Source organism: Myxocyprinus asiaticus, chromosome 10 (assembly GCF_019703515.2).
Source record: "Myxocyprinus asiaticus isolate MX2 ecotype Aquarium Trade chromosome 10, UBuf_Myxa_2, whole genome shotgun sequence".
Taxonomy (NCBI): Eukaryota; Metazoa; Chordata; class Actinopteri; order Cypriniformes; family Catostomidae; genus Myxocyprinus; species Myxocyprinus asiaticus.
In genome coordinates, this window is record NC_059353.1 from 43,434,380 (window position 1) to 43,457,974 (window position 23,595).

General features: G+C 37.0%; 2 protein-coding genes and 1 long non-coding RNA gene across 6 annotated transcripts in view; 1 reads left to right on the plus strand and 2 right to left on the minus strand.

The window, feature by feature from the left end:
- Window positions 1-822: 822 nt before the first annotated feature.
- LOC127446944 (neurogenic differentiation factor 1-like) lies at window positions 823-3,872 on the minus strand. The gene is made up of 2 exons (XM_051708295.1): window positions 3,716-3,872; window positions 823-2,812 (listed from the first exon to the last, which is right to left on the minus strand). Exon 2 carries the CDS (start codon window positions 2,801-2,803, stop codon window positions 1,742-1,744), a length of 1,062 nt encoding a protein of 353 aa, XP_051564255.1. The 5' UTR covers window positions 2,804-2,812; window positions 3,716-3,872; the 3' UTR covers window positions 823-1,741.
- A 4,437-nt stretch (window positions 3,873-8,309) lies between these two features.
- On the minus strand, window positions 8,310-12,967 carry LOC127446945 (uncharacterized). The gene is made up of 3 exons (XR_007898273.1): window positions 12,925-12,967; window positions 10,571-10,607; window positions 8,310-8,380 (listed from the first exon to the last, which is right to left on the minus strand). It is a non-coding gene; the product is annotated as an uncharacterized LOC127446945 (long non-coding RNA).
- Window positions 12,968-13,044: 77 nt separating this feature from the next.
- Window positions 13,045-23,595, plus strand: part of LOC127446941 (protein ITPRID2-like) — an 81,816-nt gene continuing 71,265 nt past the window's right edge. For all 4 annotated transcript variants that reach the window (XM_051708287.1, XM_051708288.1, XM_051708289.1 and 1 more), the window contains exon 1: window positions 13,045-13,159. The gene's annotated coding sequence lies outside the window, so the exon portion shown is untranslated. The remainder of the gene's footprint in view (window positions 13,160-23,595) is intronic.

The following is a 23,595-nucleotide window of genomic DNA, read 5'->3' on the forward strand; positions in this document are numbered from 1 at the left end:
AAAAAAGTAAATAACTAAGTAGATTTGTAAATAGATTTTTTAGAAGACTGGTACGAACAGTTGTGGTTTAATACCACATTTTTTTATCAATTAAAACCCCTATTAAATGGATCTAATGGACCTGCTGACTCTCTGTGATGTTGCAAGTATAGCCAAATCAATCATGGACAACTTCTACATCTTGAATCAATATATTGATATTAAATAACAGTATAAGTCGACTCTGGTGTTTAATTCAAAATGAGAAGAAGCTCAGCTTTTGAGGAAAATTTTACACCCTGTCTGATTTCAAATAAACTTTTCCCAGCTTTGAACTAGTTTTGGTGATGCATTAAGACTGTGGTTCCTTCCGGCTCCTCTACGCTGATTTAATATTTATTTTGGCCGCGAGTAATTCATTCGCTGAAATGTTCATTAAGGTGCCCGAAACAGTCTTATTGCGCACTAGTGGACCAAATCGATACAGTAGCTTAAGGTTAGTGAAACTGACAGTGGATATCCTTTAGGACAATATTCATTGACATGCAGATAAGATCCACATGACCTCGAGGTTTCTTATACTCTCACATTTAGGCTACAGTTTCAGAAATCAGAGCCACTTTTTTCATGCTATCTTTGATTATTTTTATTTTTTTTATGAATTAAATGTTTGTTTTTTATCTGTAATGGTCTTCATAGTGATGTCATAGTTGTGTTGTAATGCATTTCCATTAAAATATTATACATATTTTACTACAATAATGGTAATAAAACCATTTGCTTAATTCCTACAACCTTCATCATGAGCTGATAAACACAAATACAGCAGTCTCAACACAACTGTAATACTTCAATCCATCTTGATTTAATTTTGTTTTGTTCTTTCTTTGCAAACAGTAACATCTCAAGAGTGCAGTCGAAAATATCCGAATAGTTTGAGCAGACTGCTTCAGTCCATTATTTATTTTTTTCATTTCAGAGAGACAGGCCCTTCATTCAGCTTTTACACAGGGTGAATTTAAAAGGTGATCGTCAAGCTTTTATGTACAACACTACACCAAGCAATTCAACTTTGTCCAACACTGAAACGATAAAGGATCGTTGATTGTTAGCAGAACAACTTGGATTCAGAGGATCGGAATTGTGCAACTCTGCATGATTTTACAGTAGAAGTTATTTGCTAAGGCAACGTTACAGATTTTTTTAAGCACTTGCCTGCTGGTTATACTTTGTCGTTATTACTAAAATGAACACTGTTTTGTATAAACAAGAGATAAATCAGTTTTATTAAACATTAACATGGAAGGTCGCATGGAATGGTGCCGGAATTTGACTTTATAAAAATTAACAATTCTATACAAAATCACAACAAAATAATTCAGTATGGGATAGATAAGTAGTAAAATGTAATAGGTTGAAAAATATAGCAGTCTCTATTCATTTCTATAATTGGCCCAGTATTCGATTAAAAATTGCATAGTTTCCCAATTATTGCTTGTGATTTTGTAGCATGGATCATGAACACATTCTTCTGAATAAGGTCACACCTATTCCCACCTGTGACCGCAACGTAGAAGCGCTATGGAATACAATACATATAAGGTGAACGAGAATCAATCAATTCTCTTTTCTCCTAAAGGCAGTAACAACAATAAATACGTACATAAGATTAAGCATATAATATTGTTGCTCTTTTTGCATCAGCGATAACAGAATACAATGGCGAGCAGTACTGACAAAGTCTCACAAATGTTCATTAGAATCACGAATCGTGAAATATCGCGTTCAGTTGGGCGTTCATGACCCGCTCGTGATGAGAGTGACCTTCATACGACATAATGTTTTCCATCGGTATATCACAGCGTTGCGAAGTGCCAGCGTAAAGAGACGCGTGTCCCTGCGCACCCGCCAAACCCGCCGCCTGATAGTGCATGGAAAAGGCGTAGTTCTTCTCGAAATCCGAGGAAGGCTCGTGTTTGAAGGAAAAGTTCCCGTTGACGCTCAAAGGTGGGCTAAGCGGTCCATCGAATGAGGGACTAGTGCAGTCCGTGAGTGCGGTTTCGAAAAACGGCTCCAGCGCGCTCCCGTACGCGTGTGGCTTGACGTGAAAGACGTGAGAGCTGTCCATTGTACCGTATGGAGGGCTGGGAAGACCGGGCGTTTGGTAGGAGTAGGGAAGAGCGGAAAAGGAAGCACTTGCTGTTTGCATATGAGGGGGCATCTCCTGGCTCTGCTCGGGCAGAAAAGTTCTAGGATTCAGTTGGAGACATCCTGCAACCAAATTGGTCGTTGGCTGCGACAAGCCCTTGCACAAGGCCTGCACGAAAGACATCAAATCCGGACTTTTGCCCGACCTCAGGGTTTCCGAAAGAGCCCAAATGTAATTTCTGGCCAACCGCAGCGTCTCGATCTTGGAGAGCTTCTGCGTTTTGGAGTAACACGGCACAACTTTGCGCAGACTCTCGAGCGCGTCGTTGAGCCCGTGCATGCGGTTCCTCTCCCGCGCGTTTGCCTTCATGCGCCTCATCTTGAACCTCTGCAGCCGCGCTTTGGTCATCTTCTTCTTCTTGGGTCCGCGTCTTTTCGGCTTTGCGTCATCGCCGTCTTCCTCCTCCTCCTCCTCTTCGTCCTCGTCATCCTCATCTTCGAGTCTGTTGAGCCCCATCTCGTCGTCGTCCTCCTCATCTTTGTGCATGGGCTCGTGCACCCCGTTTTTCTTCTCCACGTCTCGCTCGTCTTGGGAGCCGCTGTGACACTTGTCCGTCCAGTTTGCGGTGGGTTGAGACTCAAGCATCATGCTTTCCTCGGTGTAAGACTTCGTCATGTTGGAACTCTGTAAAGTAATAAACAGAGCCTGTGAGTGAACCAGCAAAAACGTTACTTTTTCTATATTGTCTTTCATAATAAATCCATGAATACATCCATGCAGCCCTTAAAGTTTGTTCTGCATTTCCTCAGAAATGCAACACATGACCTGTGGATAAATCAGGCTGCTTACTTTATTTTTATTTTTTTTTTTTTTTTTTTTTTAGTAAGTATTTCTTAATCTGATAGATCCCTTATTATTGTGCATTTTAAAATTACGAATTTAGCAATTAAAGCACTGTGGTCCCTAAATAGTCAAAAAGTCATGGAAACTAAATAAAAATGACCCGACGAAAATTGCCGTTGTCTCGTTGCTAAAACGCGAGTGGACAACAGGATGTAATGTGTTCTGCATTTCATTTATAAATATAGAAATTGTATGACATATGTGAGAATATGCTAGGCCTGACATTCTCATGTCAACAGTCTAAAAACCTGTATTCTACCCGAATGTACACTGTGTACATATAAGTGGAACTGTGCCTTTTTTTTTACAAATCTGTTTCTACTTGATCAGACCATTAAAAATACTTTTGCTGGTGTGCATTAAAGTTGATTCAGGCCTATTATTTATACTGTACTGTTTTTGTCTTGAATAAAACCATTTAATTTAGATGTTACCACTTGAAACACTTTTTAGTTTACTGTATCCGACAAAACATTTTTTATGCCGCATGCATGCCTCATTATGCTCATTTCTATTATATCAGGTATAATATTATGTGCCCTTCCAAACTTTTATGCAACTCTCATCACAACTGAAGGATTTCCATATAATCTGTTGAATAAATGTTTTGCAACGTATCACTAGGCATATAAAGCACTGCAGTAAATTGCAGTGAGTATTATTAAAGAGAAAGTCAACACATACCTTGGATTTGTTGAATGTCTTGTTATAATAGTTTCATGCCCCTTGTGGTGTGGGAAGTCCTGCGGATTGTAGCCTAATGTGGCTGCGCCGATGGGATGCTCCAGTTTTATAGCGGTGCTGCTGATGCTGGAAGATGCGCCTGGATGTCTGTGGTTGCCTCCACAGTCCCACCCAGCGCCCGTGATTGACACGAGGCCCCGCCCCTTCCCGCGGCACGCGCCATATGGCCGACTACGTCAGGAAAACGGCCTCAAGCGTCACGTGATCTCTTTCATTTGTATTCGCCAGAGCTCCGTATTCCGTCCCTTTGTGGCCGAAAGAAAGTGGCCATCTGTCGCCAGTTAGAGACTCAGTGGACCTGTTTGTACCCGCAGGATGGATTAACCCTTTCAAGCGTGGGACACATTCAATCACCACAGTCTCGGTCTCTCGCCACATCCCGTTAGCCTATACTGTATAGGCTACGCCTGCTTCCTTGTGTTAATGCAGACAATTTTTTATGAGTGTTCATAAATTAGCTCTCTAGCACTGCAGGTTTTGTCACTAATCAGTTGTGGAAATCCAGGACAAGACTGTTTTGTCTAAAATAATAAAGGCTAAATTGTTGTTATTATTATGATAATAATATACTACTACTACTACTACTACTACTAATAATAATAATAATAAATATTATTATTATTATTATTATTATGTGCACAATATACTACTATAGGCCTTATTAAACGAATTTAGTGTTCACACTAGGCTAGTCATATAGGAGAAATTATATCGCTGAATATTACTAATAAAATCAACACACTCTCTTGGCGAAATCGTCAGGATTCGTACGACTTTTCTAAATTTGGCTAATTGGTATGATATGTGCAACTGCACTCGTTTGAATTCCAACGACTTTCACTACAGCCAATGACGTCCTCTCTCTCTCTCTCTCTCTCTCTCTCTCTCTCTCTCTCTCTCTCTCTCTCCTTATTGATTGTAAACAGTAATTGCAGTAACTCTGGCTCCAGACCCCCGTAATGAGTCCTGCTCTTTTCAACTGAGGTCGGCTCGCGAGTCGCACGCGCACTGACGAAAAGCCTGTTTCACGGCTCACTAACCTGATCCAACGTCCGAAATCTGCTGTTTTCTATTGAATTTAATATAACAGTCCCTCCGACCCCACTAAAAAGGAAATATCAACGTGATGACCGTTGAACAGACGAGTAAATAAATGAAGGAATAAGACAACAGTCGTTTAAACGCACGTGGAGCTAGGGAATTATTTCATATCGACAGGAAAACCCAAAACAAATCCTTTGGCACTCTGAAAATTGATAAATAGATGCGAAAAGTGATCTAATCATGCCCTAAATAAATAATGACCCTCGCTTTGTGTGTGTGTGTGTGGGCAGGTTTAAGTGGTTTACCAGGACTTTTTTTAGGTTACAAACTGGTAATTACAAGGGTATTATGCTATATGTGGTTTATGAGGACATTTCTAGTGTCCCCATAATTCAAATCGCTTAAAATCACACTAAACGATGTTTTATTGAAAATGTAAAAATGCAGAAAGTTTTTTGTGAGGGTTATGTTTAGGGTTAGGGATAGGGTTAGGGTTAGGGGATAGAATCTATAGTTCATACAGTATAAAAATCATTATGTCTATGGAGAGTCCTCATAAGGATAGCTGCACCAACATCTTTACAAGTCTAAATATCCTAATTATAATTTAGGTTTGCCCAACTTTGAGGAAAAAGCTAACAAATGTTAACCTCAAAAGAGCTTATTCAAGATTTTAAAGCGTGTTTTATTTTACCTGCCCAAGTGTTAAGGGCAAAGTTTGACATTAGTTCTGTCTCTAGACTATATCCTCCCACGCTGTTGGTTCATGCGTGGAAAATATTTCATTTCCAGTTTCCATTGTTTGCTCATCAGTGCTTATGTCACTTCCTGACATCTGTTAATGGCCTACCGCAGACGTTTGACAACCAGGTAACCATGAAGTTTCCACGGACACTCACAGGCTCAGAGTGCTGCTAATCTTTCTCATAAAAATCGACGAAGATTGTGCCGGTCAAAGGTCTCTGTTGCCATGCAAACCAAAGGATGTGAGCGGAGTGATTTCAGCACCACTGACAGCAACTCAGATAAAGAGAGAGAGAGAGAGAGAGAGAGAGAGAGAGAGAGAGAGAGAGAGAGAGAGAGAGTTAGTTAGTTTTAGCAGTAGTTAATGCTTTGCATTATTTCTCATTTCTTCAACGTACCATATACTTTGGCACTGTTTATTATGGTCTGTCCATTATAGCCATATGTTCTGTATTGAGTTAATACAGGGGTTTGCAGTGACCGACACTAATCAGCCTACTGACACAATCAAGAACTTAAGACAGTGGCTTTAAATAAGAATTCTTTTGGCTATTTCAGTTGATTTTGAAGGATTTCGATGCACTAATTACTTATGCAAAAATGCAGATTTGTATTAATTAGTGTGCCGCTGATTAGTTCTTTGGTATTTTTGCGCAATAAATCATGCAGCGGCACTCATTTTGGCTGGTGACCCATCTGTGCAGCTTTATGCGTCCCGTTTTCTAGTTAAAGGGCCTGTTTGGGTTGCAGGTAAGGCCACTTGCTGCATATGGATCCCTTAAACATGATTTTTAACGGATGACTTTTTTAATTTAAGTAAAATCATCAATAAATAAACTGGCAATACTTTATAATAATTTTCATTAACAAACATAGGCCTTATAATGTTTAAAATAATATCGTTAGTGCATTCAGATATGAATATAAAACTATATTATTCAAAACTGTGTGACATTTATAACTATTAAAACTAATGATCTGCTAAGTATTACATAATACAATAATGCTTGTTAATGTTATTACTTTTAAAAGCTATTATAAAGGGTCTGTGCATAAAATAATAGCACATTAAAAAACGTTTTATTTGAGCGCTGTCACTCCATAACAGAAAGATGTAGGCTATTTTTAGTATTATAATTTTAATATTAACAACAAATAAGCACGATTTGGTACAACGAATTAGAAGTTATTTAGACTGTATATTTATTCCATTATTATTATTATTATCATTATTATTGGCATTCTCGTTTGTATATGTAATGTTAAAACTAAGACTAAATAAATAGATAGCAAAACATTTGTATATTTTGTACATGTATTAAACTAGTATATATTATATATTAAATCTACATAGTATATCTTTTATAAACTGTATATATTAAATCCTCGATTCTCAATCCTTGGGTTGTCAGCATCTTCTGTCAAGGATTCTGAAGAGCACGTTGCCTCAATCTAATCATTGACAAAAGCGCCATCTTCTGATTACATGAAGAAACAACATCCTTTTTCACCACGTCCTCAGTTTTCCCATACTTCAAGGTAGAATACAGAATAGAATAGATTAACTAACTAACTTGCATTCTTATATTTGGAGTGTCTTGCCATATGATATAGGCCTATTAATCTTGCACAGTAGTTTTACTGTTAAGTATCCTATACAGCATTCTTACTTCACAAGAAAAATATTAAATATCATCAGCATGACTTGGACAATCCAAAATTATAGTGAACTCATACAGTTCTGCAGTTTTATAGCATATGTTGCTTTTGTTTTGTTTTTTAAAAAAACTTTGCATTTATGATGAAACCTATCCTGCTAAACAGCACAACTGTAACTTCTGCTTATCAAATAATGGAGGTATTTTTTAGTTTCTTATGGGGACAGATAATACCTCCTACTCCTATATCACATTAGGGAAAATTTAGGATTCATAATTTAAAAGGGATAACAATTATTATGCACATCTGAGATATACTGCTTCAAATACTGATGGTGGTCCATAAATCAAGTTGTAACCATCCACTCAGGGGCGGATTATGACTAGCAAGGGCCCCGGGACCAGTTTTCTTTTAAGACCCCCCCGGTCCAATTATCTTTTAAAATTGAGGTCTCCGCAATTTTTTTTTCATTGATTTAAGTCTCTTTCAGTACCTGTTCTGTTATTTATATAGATTACAGATTAATTCAAACACACAGCAGGGATGTGGTAAAGAAACCACTCAGCCGAAACACATTCGCTGAACAACCGCTGTTCTTAAAAAGACAGTACCATTTTAACGATTGTTATACATAATGTAAACTCAATGTAAATACTACAAATTATGCATACAAAATGCATATATTTACAGGGGCCGTAGTAAAGTATGAAATATTTTAACTTTATCAAACACTTTAAAGGGATAGTTCACCCAAAAATGAAAATTATCTTATTATTTACTCTCCCTCATGCCATCCAAGCTGTGAATGACTTTCTTTCTTCAGCAGAACACAAAAGATTTTTAGAAAAATATTTCAGCTCTGTAGGTCTATACAATGCAAGTTTAAATTCATATCTTCAGAAGCCATATAAGAAGCAATGAGTAATATAATAGGTGTGGGTGAGAAACAGCTATCTTTTTAACTCATCTGAATGATGGGGTGCGTTCCATTCAGAAGTGATCATTGCTACACACTGTTTCCTTCAAAGACTTTACCCTCCATTGTGAGAGCTTCGATGGGCTGAAAGGTGTAGGGCTCAAAATTAGTGGCCATTTGGTCATTTTTGGGGGTAAATTCTGTTTGGAACAACCACATTATTGTTCTCCCATCAAAAAGCCCTGCAAAAACATAATTTAAGCCTTTTCAGAGTTATTTCTCATTTCATTCTTTCTTTCTTTCTTTCTTTCTTTCTTTCAGAAAAACCTGTAAAAATGTCTAACTTCAAGCATTTAAAACTTTCAGACCAGGTTTTGTCAGAACAACATTATAGTTTGTCTTGACAAAATTTACATGTCTAGTTTAATCAGTACTTTTGAACCACACAAAATAAAAGTATCTTCTTTTTCCCAACTACCTAAGCCAAGTTATTTTTTGTAATGCAGCACAAACATGCAGTTGTAGCAATGAATCATATAATAAACATTTTTGTTCTACAGCCCTTTTATACAAAGAATAAAGCTTAACCATATTAAGCCTAAATTATATATTTTTTTAAACCTGTTAAACCTATTTTTCTACAAAATAATGAAATGTAAGCACATGTTGCTTGAATTCAATAAATACTAATTTTGAAATATCAGTAGCAACATAAAAATTATTGTTAATTTTACTTCAAAATCAGCAAAGATTTCACATCAAAAAGATGAGTGCATAAAAATATGAAGGTAGCTATTTTGGAAAATTAAATAGCAAGGTCTTCCAGTACAGCATGAAAACTTTCACCAGGAGACAGTAGACATCTCATACACATCGTGATGATGATGTAGAGGCTTAGAAAGTCATGTATCAAATATGTAATGCATGATATTATAGGGTTAAAGAGTTGCTCAAAAAATATAATTAGAAACAGGAAGGCAAAAGGGTTCTATAAGAGGGCTGGATGTCTGTTGAGGGGCCCTTGTATAAGCTGTGGGGCCCACATATTTAAGCATACACAGTATAAACATCTGGTAGTTAAGGGCCCCTGGGCAATGGCCCCATTGGCCCAGTCTGTAATTCACCTATGCATCCACTGGGTAATAACCTGAACACAATACCTCTTCCCATCTGTTTTATGGCAAAAGAACAGTAATTAAGATTCCACTGAGAAATGCTGGCAATACAATTCAATTGAATTAGCAATTACTTCAGTTTTGCGGAAACAAACAAGCATCACTGAAGCAAATTTCAGAGGGCGTATCTATTTTTCAATACATTTTTCTTTGTCAATTATTTCGAAACACATATGCACACTGAAATAATAATATTTCAGATGTTTTAATCTTTTGACACATGTAATATGGTCTTTATCTGTTGATGGATAGCTGTTACAACTAACTCGAGGGGTGTTGTAAATCAGCTGCGTCCTTTTCAGCAATAGATTACATACACTGACCAACCATGCAGTGAAGTAAATAAGATGGATTGTGGTTTTACAGTCTCATGGTTAGATCTGTATCACATGTGCTTCTTAACAGATGAACTGGTTGGTTAACCACTTCCTTGCCTGGTCAATGATGTAACTTCCTTGCAAACTGATTGTAAGATTTACTGCCTGACATTTGTTGTTGTGACATTAAATGTTTAATTTACTTCCTCATAAAGAGATCTTTATTGTGTTTGTTCTGCCTAGTCTGTAATATAGTGAGACTACCTTATGGGTTGATCAGTATCCAAACAGCTGAGACCCTTGGGGAATTTGTGACAAATCAGGTAAACAAACAAACAAACAAACAAAAAACAAACATTTGAAACCTAAATATTTTTTTTCTATTAACAAATATAAATGCTGTGTTCTTAGATGCATATCAGAGTGTATGCAACTGTTATCCAGGCCTTTCTATGTAAATCACATAAAAACATATCACATTTTTACCTCAAAATAAAAAGAAAGATTATGATAGGAAGATTAAGATATTTTGAATTGTGATATTATTTTAATGATGATTAACCACATCCTTCTCTCCCATGTTCTCATTACTGTTCCTTTTTTAGTTGTATTGTAATTTCCATTATTCTCATAACTTTTGTACAGTATTTATTTTATTTGAATGTTTATTTTAATATTTGGGTCATTGACATTGAAAAATAAGATTGTCTGAGGGATAAAAAAAAATCTTAAAAATCTAGTTTAAAACACATGTGTCCAGTTCATAAAAATGCTATATTTTTGTACATGTTGGTTTCATACATTTTGAAAAAAAAAAAAAAAAACATATATATATATATATATATATATATATATATATATATATATATATATATATATATATATATATTTTAAAGGGATAGTTCACCCCAAAATGAAAATTCTATCATCATTTACTCACCCTCATGCCATCTCAGATGTGTATGACTTTCTCTCTTCTGCAGGAGACAAACAAAGATTTTTAGATCTTTGATGATCCTAAGTCAATTTGCTTATGTTTTTCCTCTCTTGTAAGTCGCTTTGGATAAAAGGTAAATGTAAATGTAGAAGAATATCTCAGCTCTGTAGGTCCTTACTTTAGTGAAAGTGCAGATTTAAAGTAAAAAAGGACTTTAATATTGTCCTATTTCTCACCCACACCTATCATATCGCTTCTGAAGATATGGATTTAACCGCTGAATATATATATATATATATATATATATATACAGTGCATCCGGAAAGTATACACAGCGCTTCACTTTTTCCACATTTTGTTATGGATTAAAATATGAAATACGAAATGGATTAAATAAATTATTTTCTTCAAAATTCTACAAATAATACCCCATAATGACAACATGAAAGAAGTTTGTTTGAAATCTTTGCAAATTTATTAAAAATAAAAAACGAAAAAAATCACATGTACATAAGTATTCACAGCCTTTGCCATGACACTCAAAATTGAGCTCAGGTGCATCCTGTTTCCACTGATCATCCTTGAGATGTTTCTACAACTTGATTGGAGTCCACCTGTGGTAAATTCAGTTGATTGGACATGATTTGGAAAGGCACACACCTGTCTATATAAGGTCCCACAGTTAACAGTGCATGTCAGAGCACAAACCAAGCCATGAAGTCCAAGGAATTGTCTGTAGACCTCCGAGACAGGATTGTATCGAGGCTCAGACCTGGGGAAATTTCTGCAGCATTGAAGGTCCCAATGAGCACAGTGGCCTCCATCATCTGTAAATGGAAGAAGTTTGTAACCACAAGGACTCTTCCTAGAGCTGGCCGGCTGGCCAAACTGAGCGATCGGGGGAGAAGGGCCTTAGTCAGGGAGGTGACCAAGAACCCAATGGTCACTCTGACAGAGCTCCAGCATTTCTCTGTGGAGAGAGGAGAACCTTCCAGAAGAACAACCGTCTCTGCAGCACTCCACCAATTAGACCTGTATGGTAGAGTGGCCAGACGGAAGCCACTCCTCAGTAAAAGGCACATGACAGCCCACCTGGAGTTTGCCAAAAGGCACCTGAAGGACTCTCAGACCATGAGAAACAAAGATTGAACTCTTTGGCCTGAATGGCAAGCGTCATGTCTGGAGGAAACCAAGCACCGCTCCTCACCTGGCCAATACCATCCCTACAGTGAAGCATGGTGGTGGCAGCATCATGCTGTGGGGATGTTTTTCAGCAGCAGGAACTGGGAGACTAGTCAGGATCGAGGGAAAGATGAATGCAGCAATGTACAGAGACATCCTTGATGAAAACCTGCTCCAGAGCGCTCTGGACCTCAGACTGGGGCGAAGGTTCATCTTCCAACAGGACAACGACCCTAAGCATACAGCCAAGATAGCAAAGGAGTGGCTACGGGACAACTCTGTGAATGTCCTTGAGTGGCCCAGTCAGAGCCCAGACTTGAACCTGATTGAACATCTCTTGAGAGATCTGAAAATGGCTGTGCACCGACGCTCCCCATCCAACCTGATGGAGCTTGAGAGGTCCTGCAAAGAAGAATGGGAGAAACTGCCCAAAAATAGGTGTGCCAAGCTTATAGCATCATACTCAAAAAGACTTGAGGCTGTAATTGGTGCCAAAGGTGCTTCAACAAAGTATTGAGCAAAGGCTGTGAATACTTATGTACATGTGATTTTTTTTTTTTTTCATTTTTTTTTTTTAATACATTTGCAAAGATTTCAAACAAACTTCTTTCATGTTGTCATTATGGGGTATTGTTTGTAGAATTTTGAGGAAAATGATGAATTTAATCAATTTTGGAATAAGGCTGTAACATAACAAAATGTGGAAAAAGTGAAGTGCTGTGAATACTTTCCGGATGCGCTGTATATATATATATATATATATATATATATATATATATATATATATATATATATATATATATTACAAATATCATAAATTTTGAGTCAAGATTATCAAGAAGTTTTCTCATGGTATAACCTGAACAAAATATGCCATTTATATATAAAAATGTCAAATATCTGAATATTGTGTGTTTGGTGTGAATTGCACTATCAATGTATTTTTTAATAACTTAATAGATCCGGACAAATATCAGTGTCTCGTCATTGTCCCATTTATTTAAATCATTAAAAAATGAAAGGCAGTACAACTCATACTGCTATAATGTGTAATTGTTTTATCACATTATTTGTTCACTATAAGAATGATACCTATCCAGTTTGCTGATGATTCAGTCAACTGCAGTTAATTCACATTACAAATCACAAGTGTAGGTGTTATACAATAAGACCACCTGCTTCATCAGAAGTGTTGTTTTGTGCACTACACGTCTTCTTCCAGCAGGTTTCAGGCCAGGCATACTTTTGGGCTCCGTCTCGCCCATGTTATCTTACTTTTCACTCTTTTTGTTTCCGGAAGCGGAAGTATTGCACTTTATTAAGTTTTGGAATAGTTTGGCAGATGCTTAAGTGCACGAGATACTTCGTAATTGTCCGCGCGCTTTCAACAACACGTCCTATTGAGAGATGGTAAGATTAAGTTTGTTTCCCTGCTTGTTTTTAGACTTAATACAGTTGCTTTCTCTGTTGTTTGCAGTGCTTATTGTTAATAATTTTCGCTGTCGTGTCGTAGCTGCTCGATTGAGGGTTTTTTTTTCTTCACGCGCAAGCCTCACTGACATACTCAAACCGCTCGTGCTGCTTTAACACGTTATTTATAATGCGTTTTAGCACGCGATTACTCTCGCGCGGTATTGTAACGTTTATCAACACACTCAAATAAGAGATTTTTTTTCTCTAATGCAATGCACGTATAATGAAGATGGCATAAAACAGTGATACAGACAAGACAGCAGCCTATTACTATTCATGTTTTAGAAAAGGAAAGCGAAGGAACCTGTAGAGTGACGGACTTTTAGAAGATGCATTTGTGTTCCGTAACAGAATATTCTCGAAAACAATTTTTATTTTTCCTCTGAATGCATCCATTGGTTAACACTGATGACCATGTGTATGGATCATGCCCTTGTCATCTGCATCACCCCTACTGTATGTTTAGTCTGGAAGGCTACTAATTGGTTTAATTATTTGCCTATTGAGATGTGTTGTAGTTCCTTAATGGGCTTGAACACCTGAGATGTTTATTGGAATGCTAATTGCATGCTTTTCATAGTTGATAGTATAGTATTTCACTCTTTGCATTCTTAATGTATTAATAGTCTGGAAGGTCTTAGACAATTCTATGCTGTCTGTAGATTACAAAAGAAAGTCTAAAGAAGAACTCTTTTTCTGTAGGCCTCCCAAATGTCTCACTTAAAGTGGAATCTGTATTTAGGCCTTTGTTAATTTTAGGAAGATCATTCCAGATGAAAGAATGATCAAAAGATAACATTTCTGGAATTTGACTTTTTGTTGTTGTGCTGAACAGAGAAGCTTAATTTTCGGCTGATCAAACAAACTTGGCTAGTGTTAAAGCTTTCAGTCATTGTCAGTGTGACAAGTTTAGTCTAATGGCCCTCAAATGTACCTAAAAGTACATTCCATCCTTTCCTAATCGTGACTTTTTACAGTTTTATGTGAATATTGAAAAGCAGGACAGCTCTGTGCTATGCAGACATGAAAGGCAGGAGTACTCTCTTCTGGGTGTCTTCAGATAACATTGCTCAGGTGTTGTAAACACAGCTGACAAGTGTGTGAGAGAGAGGGGGTTTGAGTGCACAAGAGAGCTGGTGTGTGTTTATAGAGTTAGCATAATGGGTGAATCCATGTACCGTCACATGATTTACCGCATTCCTGCCACAGTAGTGAGAAAATAAACATGTGAAATCCTCACAAATGTACATTAGTATTTCTCCCAAAAGTAAAATGTTGGCATTATTCTCTCACCTTCATTTTTTTTTCATGCAACACAAAAAGAGAATGGTCATTTGGACAAATACATTTGCGGTGCTTTTTTTTGTCCACTTTGAAGTTTGACACTATAAATCACCATCCATTTCTGTTGTGTTGCAAACAGTCATTCCTTTAAGAGAAAGCAGCAGTAGCGGTTTGGAAAAGTGAGCTGATCAGTTTTCGTTTTAACAGGTCTCGAGTTGCTTTGCATGGAAAACGTGTCACGCAAACTAAATAAAAGGTGTGGCTCCGTTTCCTTTACTGCGTACAATTATTTACAATGTGACATTTGATTATATTGAAGAGAACAATTTTTATCCATGCAACTGCATATTGTCTGGTCTAGATTCCATCTAGATGAATATGGCTTGATGTCCTATAGTTTCAGTACCATGTAAGGTACAATTACATAAACCATCAGCTGTAATATATCCGCATTAGACCTACTAAACAGAGGCTACATGCAGACTGCTGATGCAGTGTTATTGTTACACAATGAAAGGAAGTCTGTGTTGCTGTAGTGTTACAGAGACTTGTATAGGTTAGCAGGTTTTCTGATGCATTTTAGCAGCAACTGCAGCCTCCTGCCTCACACTTTGATCTATGAAAGAGAAGCATCTTACATACAGCTTAAAGGTACAGTTCACCTAAAAAAAATTCTCTCATTTACTCACCCTCATGTTGCTCCAAACCCATATGACTGACCGACTTCTATTGAAGACAAAAGATGTTTGGCCGAATGTTAGCCTCAGTCACCATTCACTTTCATTGTGTGGAATAAACAACAACAACAACAGTTTATTTATAATGCACAATTAAAAACAACAGACTGTTGACCTATGTGCTGTACAATGAAATATTATAAAATGAAAAATGTAAAAGACATAAGAGAAAAATAAAAAGTTTACAATGAAGAACAAACAACAAATCATTTATCAAGACTCTGTATGACCAAATGCCAGTGAGAAAAGATGTTTATTTAATTGAGATTTAAAAATAGATAAAGTAGGGGCCATTCGTATGTGCAGGGGCAAACTGTTCCAAAGCATCAGGGCAGCGACTGCAAAAGTACGATCACCTCTTAGCTTTAACCGGGACCTGGGAATAGTCAAAATCATCTGATCAAAGGACCTAAGTGATGCAATGAAAGTGAACTAAGGCTAAAAGTTTGTCTATCATTTCATTTTCACAGAAAAAAAGATGGAAGAGGCTGTTTGCACTAAGTGCAAATAGTGATATATGCTATTTGCACCCCTAATTAAATACAAATATACAGTATAGGGGCATCACTGCAGCGTGTAAATTGTGTTTATTAATAATGTCTCTTTTAAAACCCTTTCTGTTCTGTACAGTCAATTCTTTATCAAAAACAACAAAAAATAAACATTTAATTCTAATCATGCATAGCATATATGAGTTAAAGCCCTTAGAGTCTCTCTCCTTAATATGCTCTCATTTAAAGACACTTTTTACAGAAATGCCGTATTTCTTAAAGAGACAGTACCGGTTTTTAGCACATGTTCAACAAAGCAATGTAAATATTTGTAAATGGTACAAATTATGCAATTAACATGTAACAAAATATAATGTATGCATTTAGGGGTGGGCAATATACCGGTAGACATGATAAACTGGTAGAAATTTGGCAACCAGTATACATTTTGGATTATACTCTGTATCGCGGTTATGCAAAACTGCCACGCCGTGCAAGAAATGTGCACTTCGTTCTGTTCACTTGTTCGCGGTACACATTCTGTCAAAGAAATGGAGGAGGAAGGCGGAGCGGATTTATGTGAGACTGAGAGAATTGAAGAAACAGGGTTTTTCAGGTACTGACCGTTTTTCGGCAGCCACCGAAGCAAATTCAATTATATTAATCACTCGTTTAGAACATGTGTCTCATCAGACACGCAGCTGTGTATCTCTGAAGCATGAAAGTGCGCACAAGTCTAGCATGCTTCCAGACTGGGCTCCACGGACACTTTCACTACTCAACCCAGTTTCTCTCTATCGCGATTCGCGGCACAAATTTCAAAACTTGCTTGACCCAATTGAGTTTTGAGTTTTTTACCTTAAAGTGCTATGGAGGAAGGCAAACATCTCAAAGGACTAGAGAGCCTGACATTCTAACCAACATTGATGAGGAAAACAACTAAAACAACGTGTCATGTGCCAACAATTATGTGTCATATGTCATGCAGATTTTTTAAACTATACATCATCACCCTTAATAAAATTCAGTTGGAATTATGTTTAGATATTAGAAAAAAAAAACCGGCTTTGCTTTCAGATATTCAGATACTGTCTACAGAAATTACTTAAACCATTAAGAGCCTAATGAAGTGTTTTATAATAATAATACTAGTCAACAACATCAGACCGAAATGTGAAATTTAGTATTGTGGTAAGCTTGATTGCCACTTTTTGAATATCACCAATTATTTTTCTCTGACTATGTTTGTAAAGTTCCAAATAAAGAGAAAATTATATAAGATGTAGTTTTCATTTATAAAGTATTTAATTCAATGACTGGATTTTTCAAAAATAGGCATTACAATATGTTTATTATATAAACCAATTTTTATTGAATTTTTTTAAATGTTTTTTTTTAATTAAACTATATCGTGACGTATATTGCTATCGTAATATATAATTTGTGATATCATGATATAAGATTTTGGTCATATCGCCCAACCCTATATGCATTATGATATCATATTTATTGATTTAATTCATGGATTTGTTAACTTTTAAAAAGCTAAAATGTGACCAAAATTATATATATATATATAAAAATATAATTAATAAAATTTATATTTCGTAATGTACCTAGTTAGAAGGTCCCATGTATAATTAACGGCATTACCTGGGAGAGAATTTCTTTCATATAAGGACATTATGACTGAAATATACCCATATGAATCGATATCGAATCAAAATCGGAATCGAAATGAATCGAGAGCTTGTGAATTGGAATCTAATCGAATTGGGAAATCTGTATCAATACCCAGCCCTATTAATATAGTGAAACCTTGGTTAATTTTACCCGATTAAACCTTTCAACTCCCCGACCTTCACCGTGACCAGATCACTGTGAGGAAATCAACTTTTATATTCATTTTTATTTATTATTATAAGTAGTATTAAAGGAAATATTAAGAGTGGAGACAGGAAATAGGATGGGAAAATGTACATACACACCATCGTTACACCCTACACTACTGCAGCGACACTAGGGGCGCGGGTTGTCTTTCATTTCTGTGTTTCCACCAGACTATTGGAGTGCAAATAGCTGTGCTGTGTGGCAGGTGCTATTTACACCTAGTGCAAATGAGAAATATCAACTGTAATTCACTAGCATATAGATGGTCTCAAACCTAACAGACATGAACTAAGCCACAAAACTAAAATTTTGATGTCATGGGGCTTTTAAGAAATGTTTTACATTTAAGATGACAGTCGTCTTGACAAGTGAAACATTTTTGCAAAATCACAACTAGTTTGCCTGGTCTCTAAGGCTGGTTGCCCCAAGGCTGGTGCTTGCATTGCAGTAGTATTGTTGATATTATGTGTGGGTGGTATGACCAAAACTTTTATCCAATTTTTAATAATTGAAAATGCCTTTTTTGGATAATGCATTGAATTACATTCTTTACAACTTAAAAATAGTTAATCTCATGTGATTATTTTCTCTCTATATTTGGAACTTAATGGACACAAGCCAAAATATTGGATTATACATAACAAATTCAAAGTCTGGCATCAGTGCAAAAACAGCTTCATATTATGATACACTTGAGATTAAAACAAAGGACTCAAAACAATTAATTAACTAAATATTATTAGTCTGTTTAGCCGGAGACGGAGCACTTGTATGAAAATGAATGGGAGAAATTGGAACACCCAATATGGCAGATGTGCAAAAAGGAAGTCCCACCTTACAGGTAAAAGAGCCAATCAAGTTAACACAAGAATGTGCATGTGCATTAGCTGAACTAACCTGACAAATAGCATTTTTTTGCGTGATCTGAGCTAAAGAAGCACATTTAATGAGACCATTGTTGTCAGATTTTACTGCCAAATTGACATATTTTCTTTGATCGTAATCTTGACCAACTGTGATTTCAGTCTTGCCCCATTCAAGTAGATAAGAGGATTACTTTTATGCCGCTTGTATCCGTAGAAAATAGCTGCCCGGGAGCGTTCCCCAGATTACAGCCGAGTGGACTGGCTTGCCTTGAATGGGACTGGCGGATAGTTCCGACACTAAATTCTTATTAGATGAGCCATTTTCTAAGCTGTTTTAAAATAGCCTATATAGGCGCACCTGTGACCGCACATCATTTGAATTGTTGCTCGGCAACCAAAAAAACATCTATACTCTACTTCATGTTACTTCCCTACAAATATATTTAACATTAAAATTAGAGCCCGACCGATACTGATTTTAGAGGGGGGAAATTCTCCCGATTACCGATATGGTGGCCGATATAGTTAATTTTTCAGTCACTTTTCAGCCATCTAGGTGAAAGAAGAAAAAACATTTTATTTAAGCTGGGCATTTTTAAGATGGGTATTTTTTAAATGTAGCGATAACGGTTAATTTTAACTGATCATATATTTTACGTATAAAATATTGATCTGAAAATTTACTAGTAACTATAGCTGTTAAAAAAATAATTGCAGTGGAAAAAGTACAATATTTCCCTCTGAAATGTCATGGAATGGAAGTATAAAGTAATAGAAAATGCCATGGTAATACTCAAGTAAAGTGCAAGTACCTCTAAATTGTACTAAAGTACAGTTTTCTTGCTTATCAAAACATCAACAGCAATATTTAGCTGTTAATTTAGAACAAAACAGTCTCAAACAATAACTCATGGTTTGCTGCTGCCGTATTCTGCTACACATGTTCAGGGGAAACTTTCAATGGTGGAAAACCAGACTTTTAAATATTGTAAATGCAACAACTGGAATTGTTCAGTTGAAAGGGGTACCTAACTGCAAATCTTGAACAAAACAGTTTGGTGAATACATTTTACACATTAGCTTCCACTCAGCTGACAAGGTATGAAAGTAGCTACGTGGTTAACTAGTTAGCTACAAGCTCGTTGTCATGGAGAGTAAAATATGGACGTTGTTTATTTACTTTCCAGCATTACATCTCACCAACTAGGTAACAACGTAGAGTGAAATCAACACTCAACAGAAACAATCCACCACCGCACCGTTGTCTGCTGAGCTGCAAAAAGATGTTCTGATGCTTACCTTTCAATCTGCTACATTACTGACTGCACTGACAAACTATAGCTGGCTAACATGGCAAACAGATGTGATAAACATGAGTGACATAGTTTTCAGGGACATGGTTAACTTTATATTAGTTAAACTGAAAAGGGAAAATGATGGGATCATTGTTTATTAACTTTCCAGTATGTATTTCACAAACTAGTTAGCAACTTACCATGAAGACACCGCTTAACTCCGCACTGTCTGCAGAATCACCGTCAGTTCAGCTCTGTAAACAATGGAGTCTGAGCGGGCTCTGCTGGACAAACTACTTTGACACCAATTCTAAATCACCCGAAGCATTGTTTTCTGCATTATATGTTCTGGAAAATATTTTTTCATATCTGCGCATATCGGAAAACTTATATGCCGATACCGATTTATCTGTGAAAGGCTAACACTGGCCGACGATAAATCAGTCAGGCACTAATTAACATTAATTAGCATTAACATTATAGCAAAGTCTCTATTGGTTGACTAAAAAAAGGTGATGTCGACTGAAAGTGGATTTTGCCGATACTGAAAACTAAGGTGGTCGTAAAGGCCGATATTTTTTAAAATTGTTTTATAGAATGTAAAGAAAAATATTATTCTTTCATTACTATGACTTTTTTCTTTTTTCCCTCCTTTTCATAGCCTATATATTCACCAGATAAAGGGTTGTGTATGTACCTGTACACCTACTTATTCATGTGATTATCTAATCAGCCAATAGTGTGGCAACAGTGCAATGCATAAAATCAGGCAGATATGGGTCAGGAGCTTTAGTTAATGTTCATATCAACCATCAGAATGGAGAAAAAATGTTATCTCAGTGATTTCGACCATGGCATGATTGTTGGTGCCAGACGGGCTAGTTTGAGTATTTCTGTAACTGCTGATCTCCTGGGATTTTCACGTACATCAGTCTGTAGAGTTTACTCAGTATATCCAGGGAGGGGAAGTTCTGCGGACGGAAATGCCTTGTTGATGAGAGAAGTCAACAGAGAATGGCCAGACTGGTTTGAGCTGACCGAAAGGCTACGGTAACTCGGATAACCACTCTGTACAATTGCAGTGAGCATAATAGCATCTCGGAATGCACAACATGGTATTCTGCTGTTTTAGCCTATGCACCTCAAGGTTCGACCTTGAGGCGGATAGGCTACAGCAGCAGAACACCACATCGGGCACTTTATTAGGACCATAGTGTTCCTAATAGTGTGCTCAGTGAGTTCCTATTTCATCAGATGAGGTTTATTGAGGAATATGTTTCATTATTATTCATAAGATGTGAAGTTGGAGATGCGTTGCATGTGCTGACAGGGCACATTTCCATATAGTCACATTTTTTTTGCATGCACTCGCTACAGTAGAACACTTGGTTATCTAATCAAAATAAATCAAATCCCCACAAGATGTCAGTGATTGTTTTTATTTTACTTGTAGAAGCCGCTGTTACTTTACCTTACCTTAGAACTAAGCCTTTCTAACTGTAGAATCCTCCAGCGCCAGCCACAGAAGAACACGGAGGAATAATAAAAAATAAAAAAAAAAACACTATCGGCATACAATTTTGCAGATAACTGATAGTTCGAAAAAGCAACTACTAGCACAGATTAATCGGTAAAACCGATACAGTATATCGGTCTACCTCTACGATATACCATTGTACCGCCAGCCCTAGTTGATATATGACAGGTAATATGACCCTCAAATATTTTAATGACCTTTTGAAGCCTTTGACAATTGGCATTTTTTTTCTTTCTCTTTAAACTTGTGTGAAAGTTTAAATGTGAAAATCAGTAAGTATGTGCTACTTGTACTTTGCACAGTGCAGCTGTTCTGTATTCAATTGTGCTATTAGTATCTGGAATGAAAGGCATCACTCTCATGATCTATGACGTCCTTGTGTTATGATATTTACAGTGTTGTTCTGAGGAAGTGTGGCAGTATGATGAATCTTACATTGGTTTATCTCATCATCTCCCTCCAGTTGCTTTTCATATTTCTTCCATAATAAGATCCTTAGCTGAGGCCCAGTTCCTGGGATTCTAGCCAACCCTCATCTGGGTCAGTTGTCACTGCTGTTCATCATGAGGATGTGTGCGTTTGGATGTTATGAAACAATCAAATGGATTACTTCAGCAATACAAATGATTATCCCATTTCCACTGCCTTTTTGTATTTTGCTCCCTTAAAGGATAGTTCACACAGAATTAATAATAATTAAAAAAAAAATTCAAAACCCATGTGGCTTTTTCTTCCATGGATCACAAAAAGAGATATTTGACAGAAAGCCTCAGTAACCATTCACTTTCATTGTATGGGAAAAAAAAAGATGCAGTGACAGTGAACGGTGACTGAGGCTCACATTCTCTTTATTGTTGAATGGATGAAAGTAAGTCCTATGGGTTTGGAATGACATTAAGGTGAGTAAATTAAGAAAGAAAGGTTGCTGCCTATGTAGAACATTACAAATCCGTCACTTTATGAGGTTCCATGACTGTTAGTATGCTGTCTATGAAAGCAGCTGCCTATGTAGCCAGTAGGCAGCAAGGCAGCTCATTAGGTTTTGCAACCAAGCTTTTGTGTGATGCTGGGAGTCAGAGATTTCAGCTAAAAGGTGTGAAATTACAGCCTCATCCTGATTGATCCACAGTCTCTCTTAGTCTGCTATGCTAATGTTAACACCCTGGGCTCTCCATATGTTTGTTTCACACTGAGCAAATTGAAACCCTGGGAACTGCTGACCTTGATTAAACAGTTTTATCATAATGCTGGTACATGGTGTGTCTCTGTGGCTGGACCTTTCACAAACAGTGGCCCAGGGCCGTTTCTAGGCATAGGCGAACTAGGCGGTCGCGTAGGGCGCCATCAGCTGATTAACTGCATTGGCTTCCTTCTATTCTACCTCTAGTTGTATTTATGTTGGACAACTAGATGCTACAAATCTGATGCTCTTAAATATGAAAACAATGTTGTTTTACTGCATTTTAGTCATTAACTGCATGATCAACAGTCAACAGTTCACACCTTGAGGTATTTTGTTTCAAACTAAGATAATCTAACTAACTCTGGTGCATTGCATGCACTGTGCTGATTTGATTAATAGATTACATCAATCCTCCAAATGCTAATCATGTACCGCACTTCCCCGAATCACCCCTTGGGTGGTATAGTAGCTTTGACAGAATGTCCTCTTGCTTTTGCCAGCTGTAAAGCCTTAAGATCTGTCAAATGGTTTGTTTGACCTTGTACGTTACCTTGGCACCCCCCTTTTTTTCGTATACTGTTCTGTTTCAAACTCCAGGAAACGCAGTGTCCAGAATACAAAGTGTGCCATAAAGTAGATACTTGGATAAAAAAATAAAATAAAAAAAACTGTAATCAATGTGCCAATACTATGCAGCAAGGCAGGGGAACACAAAACAGTTTGTTTTTATCTGCTGCGTGCTTGTGGAAATGAATGTAGCAAAAGGGCTGCACATGAGCGCCGCTATTATCTATTGACATTTCACATGGTTAATTAATATCCATGATGCAACATAACACTTGCCAGCACTAGTCAGTTGTGCGCTTTCTACACTGCGTGCAGTCACATGGGACACCTATATGAAGCAAAAGGGACCCCACCATATACGCGCACGTATTTACAGTGACGTCATCGTATAGCAGCCCATCAAAGGCTGTCTGCGAGTGCGTACACATACACAACAGAGAAGCAGGAGACCCAACACGATACCTCTTCTAGCGGAAAGTCATTTATTCTGATAACTTATTTGGCAAAGGTAGTAGAAGTATAG

What these genes read in the sequence shown, in the direction of transcription:
- LOC127446944 (XM_051708295.1), bottom strand. Translation starts at nt 2,803, where the DNA reads ATGACGAAGTCTTACACCGAGGAAAGCATGATGCTTGAGTCTCAACCC.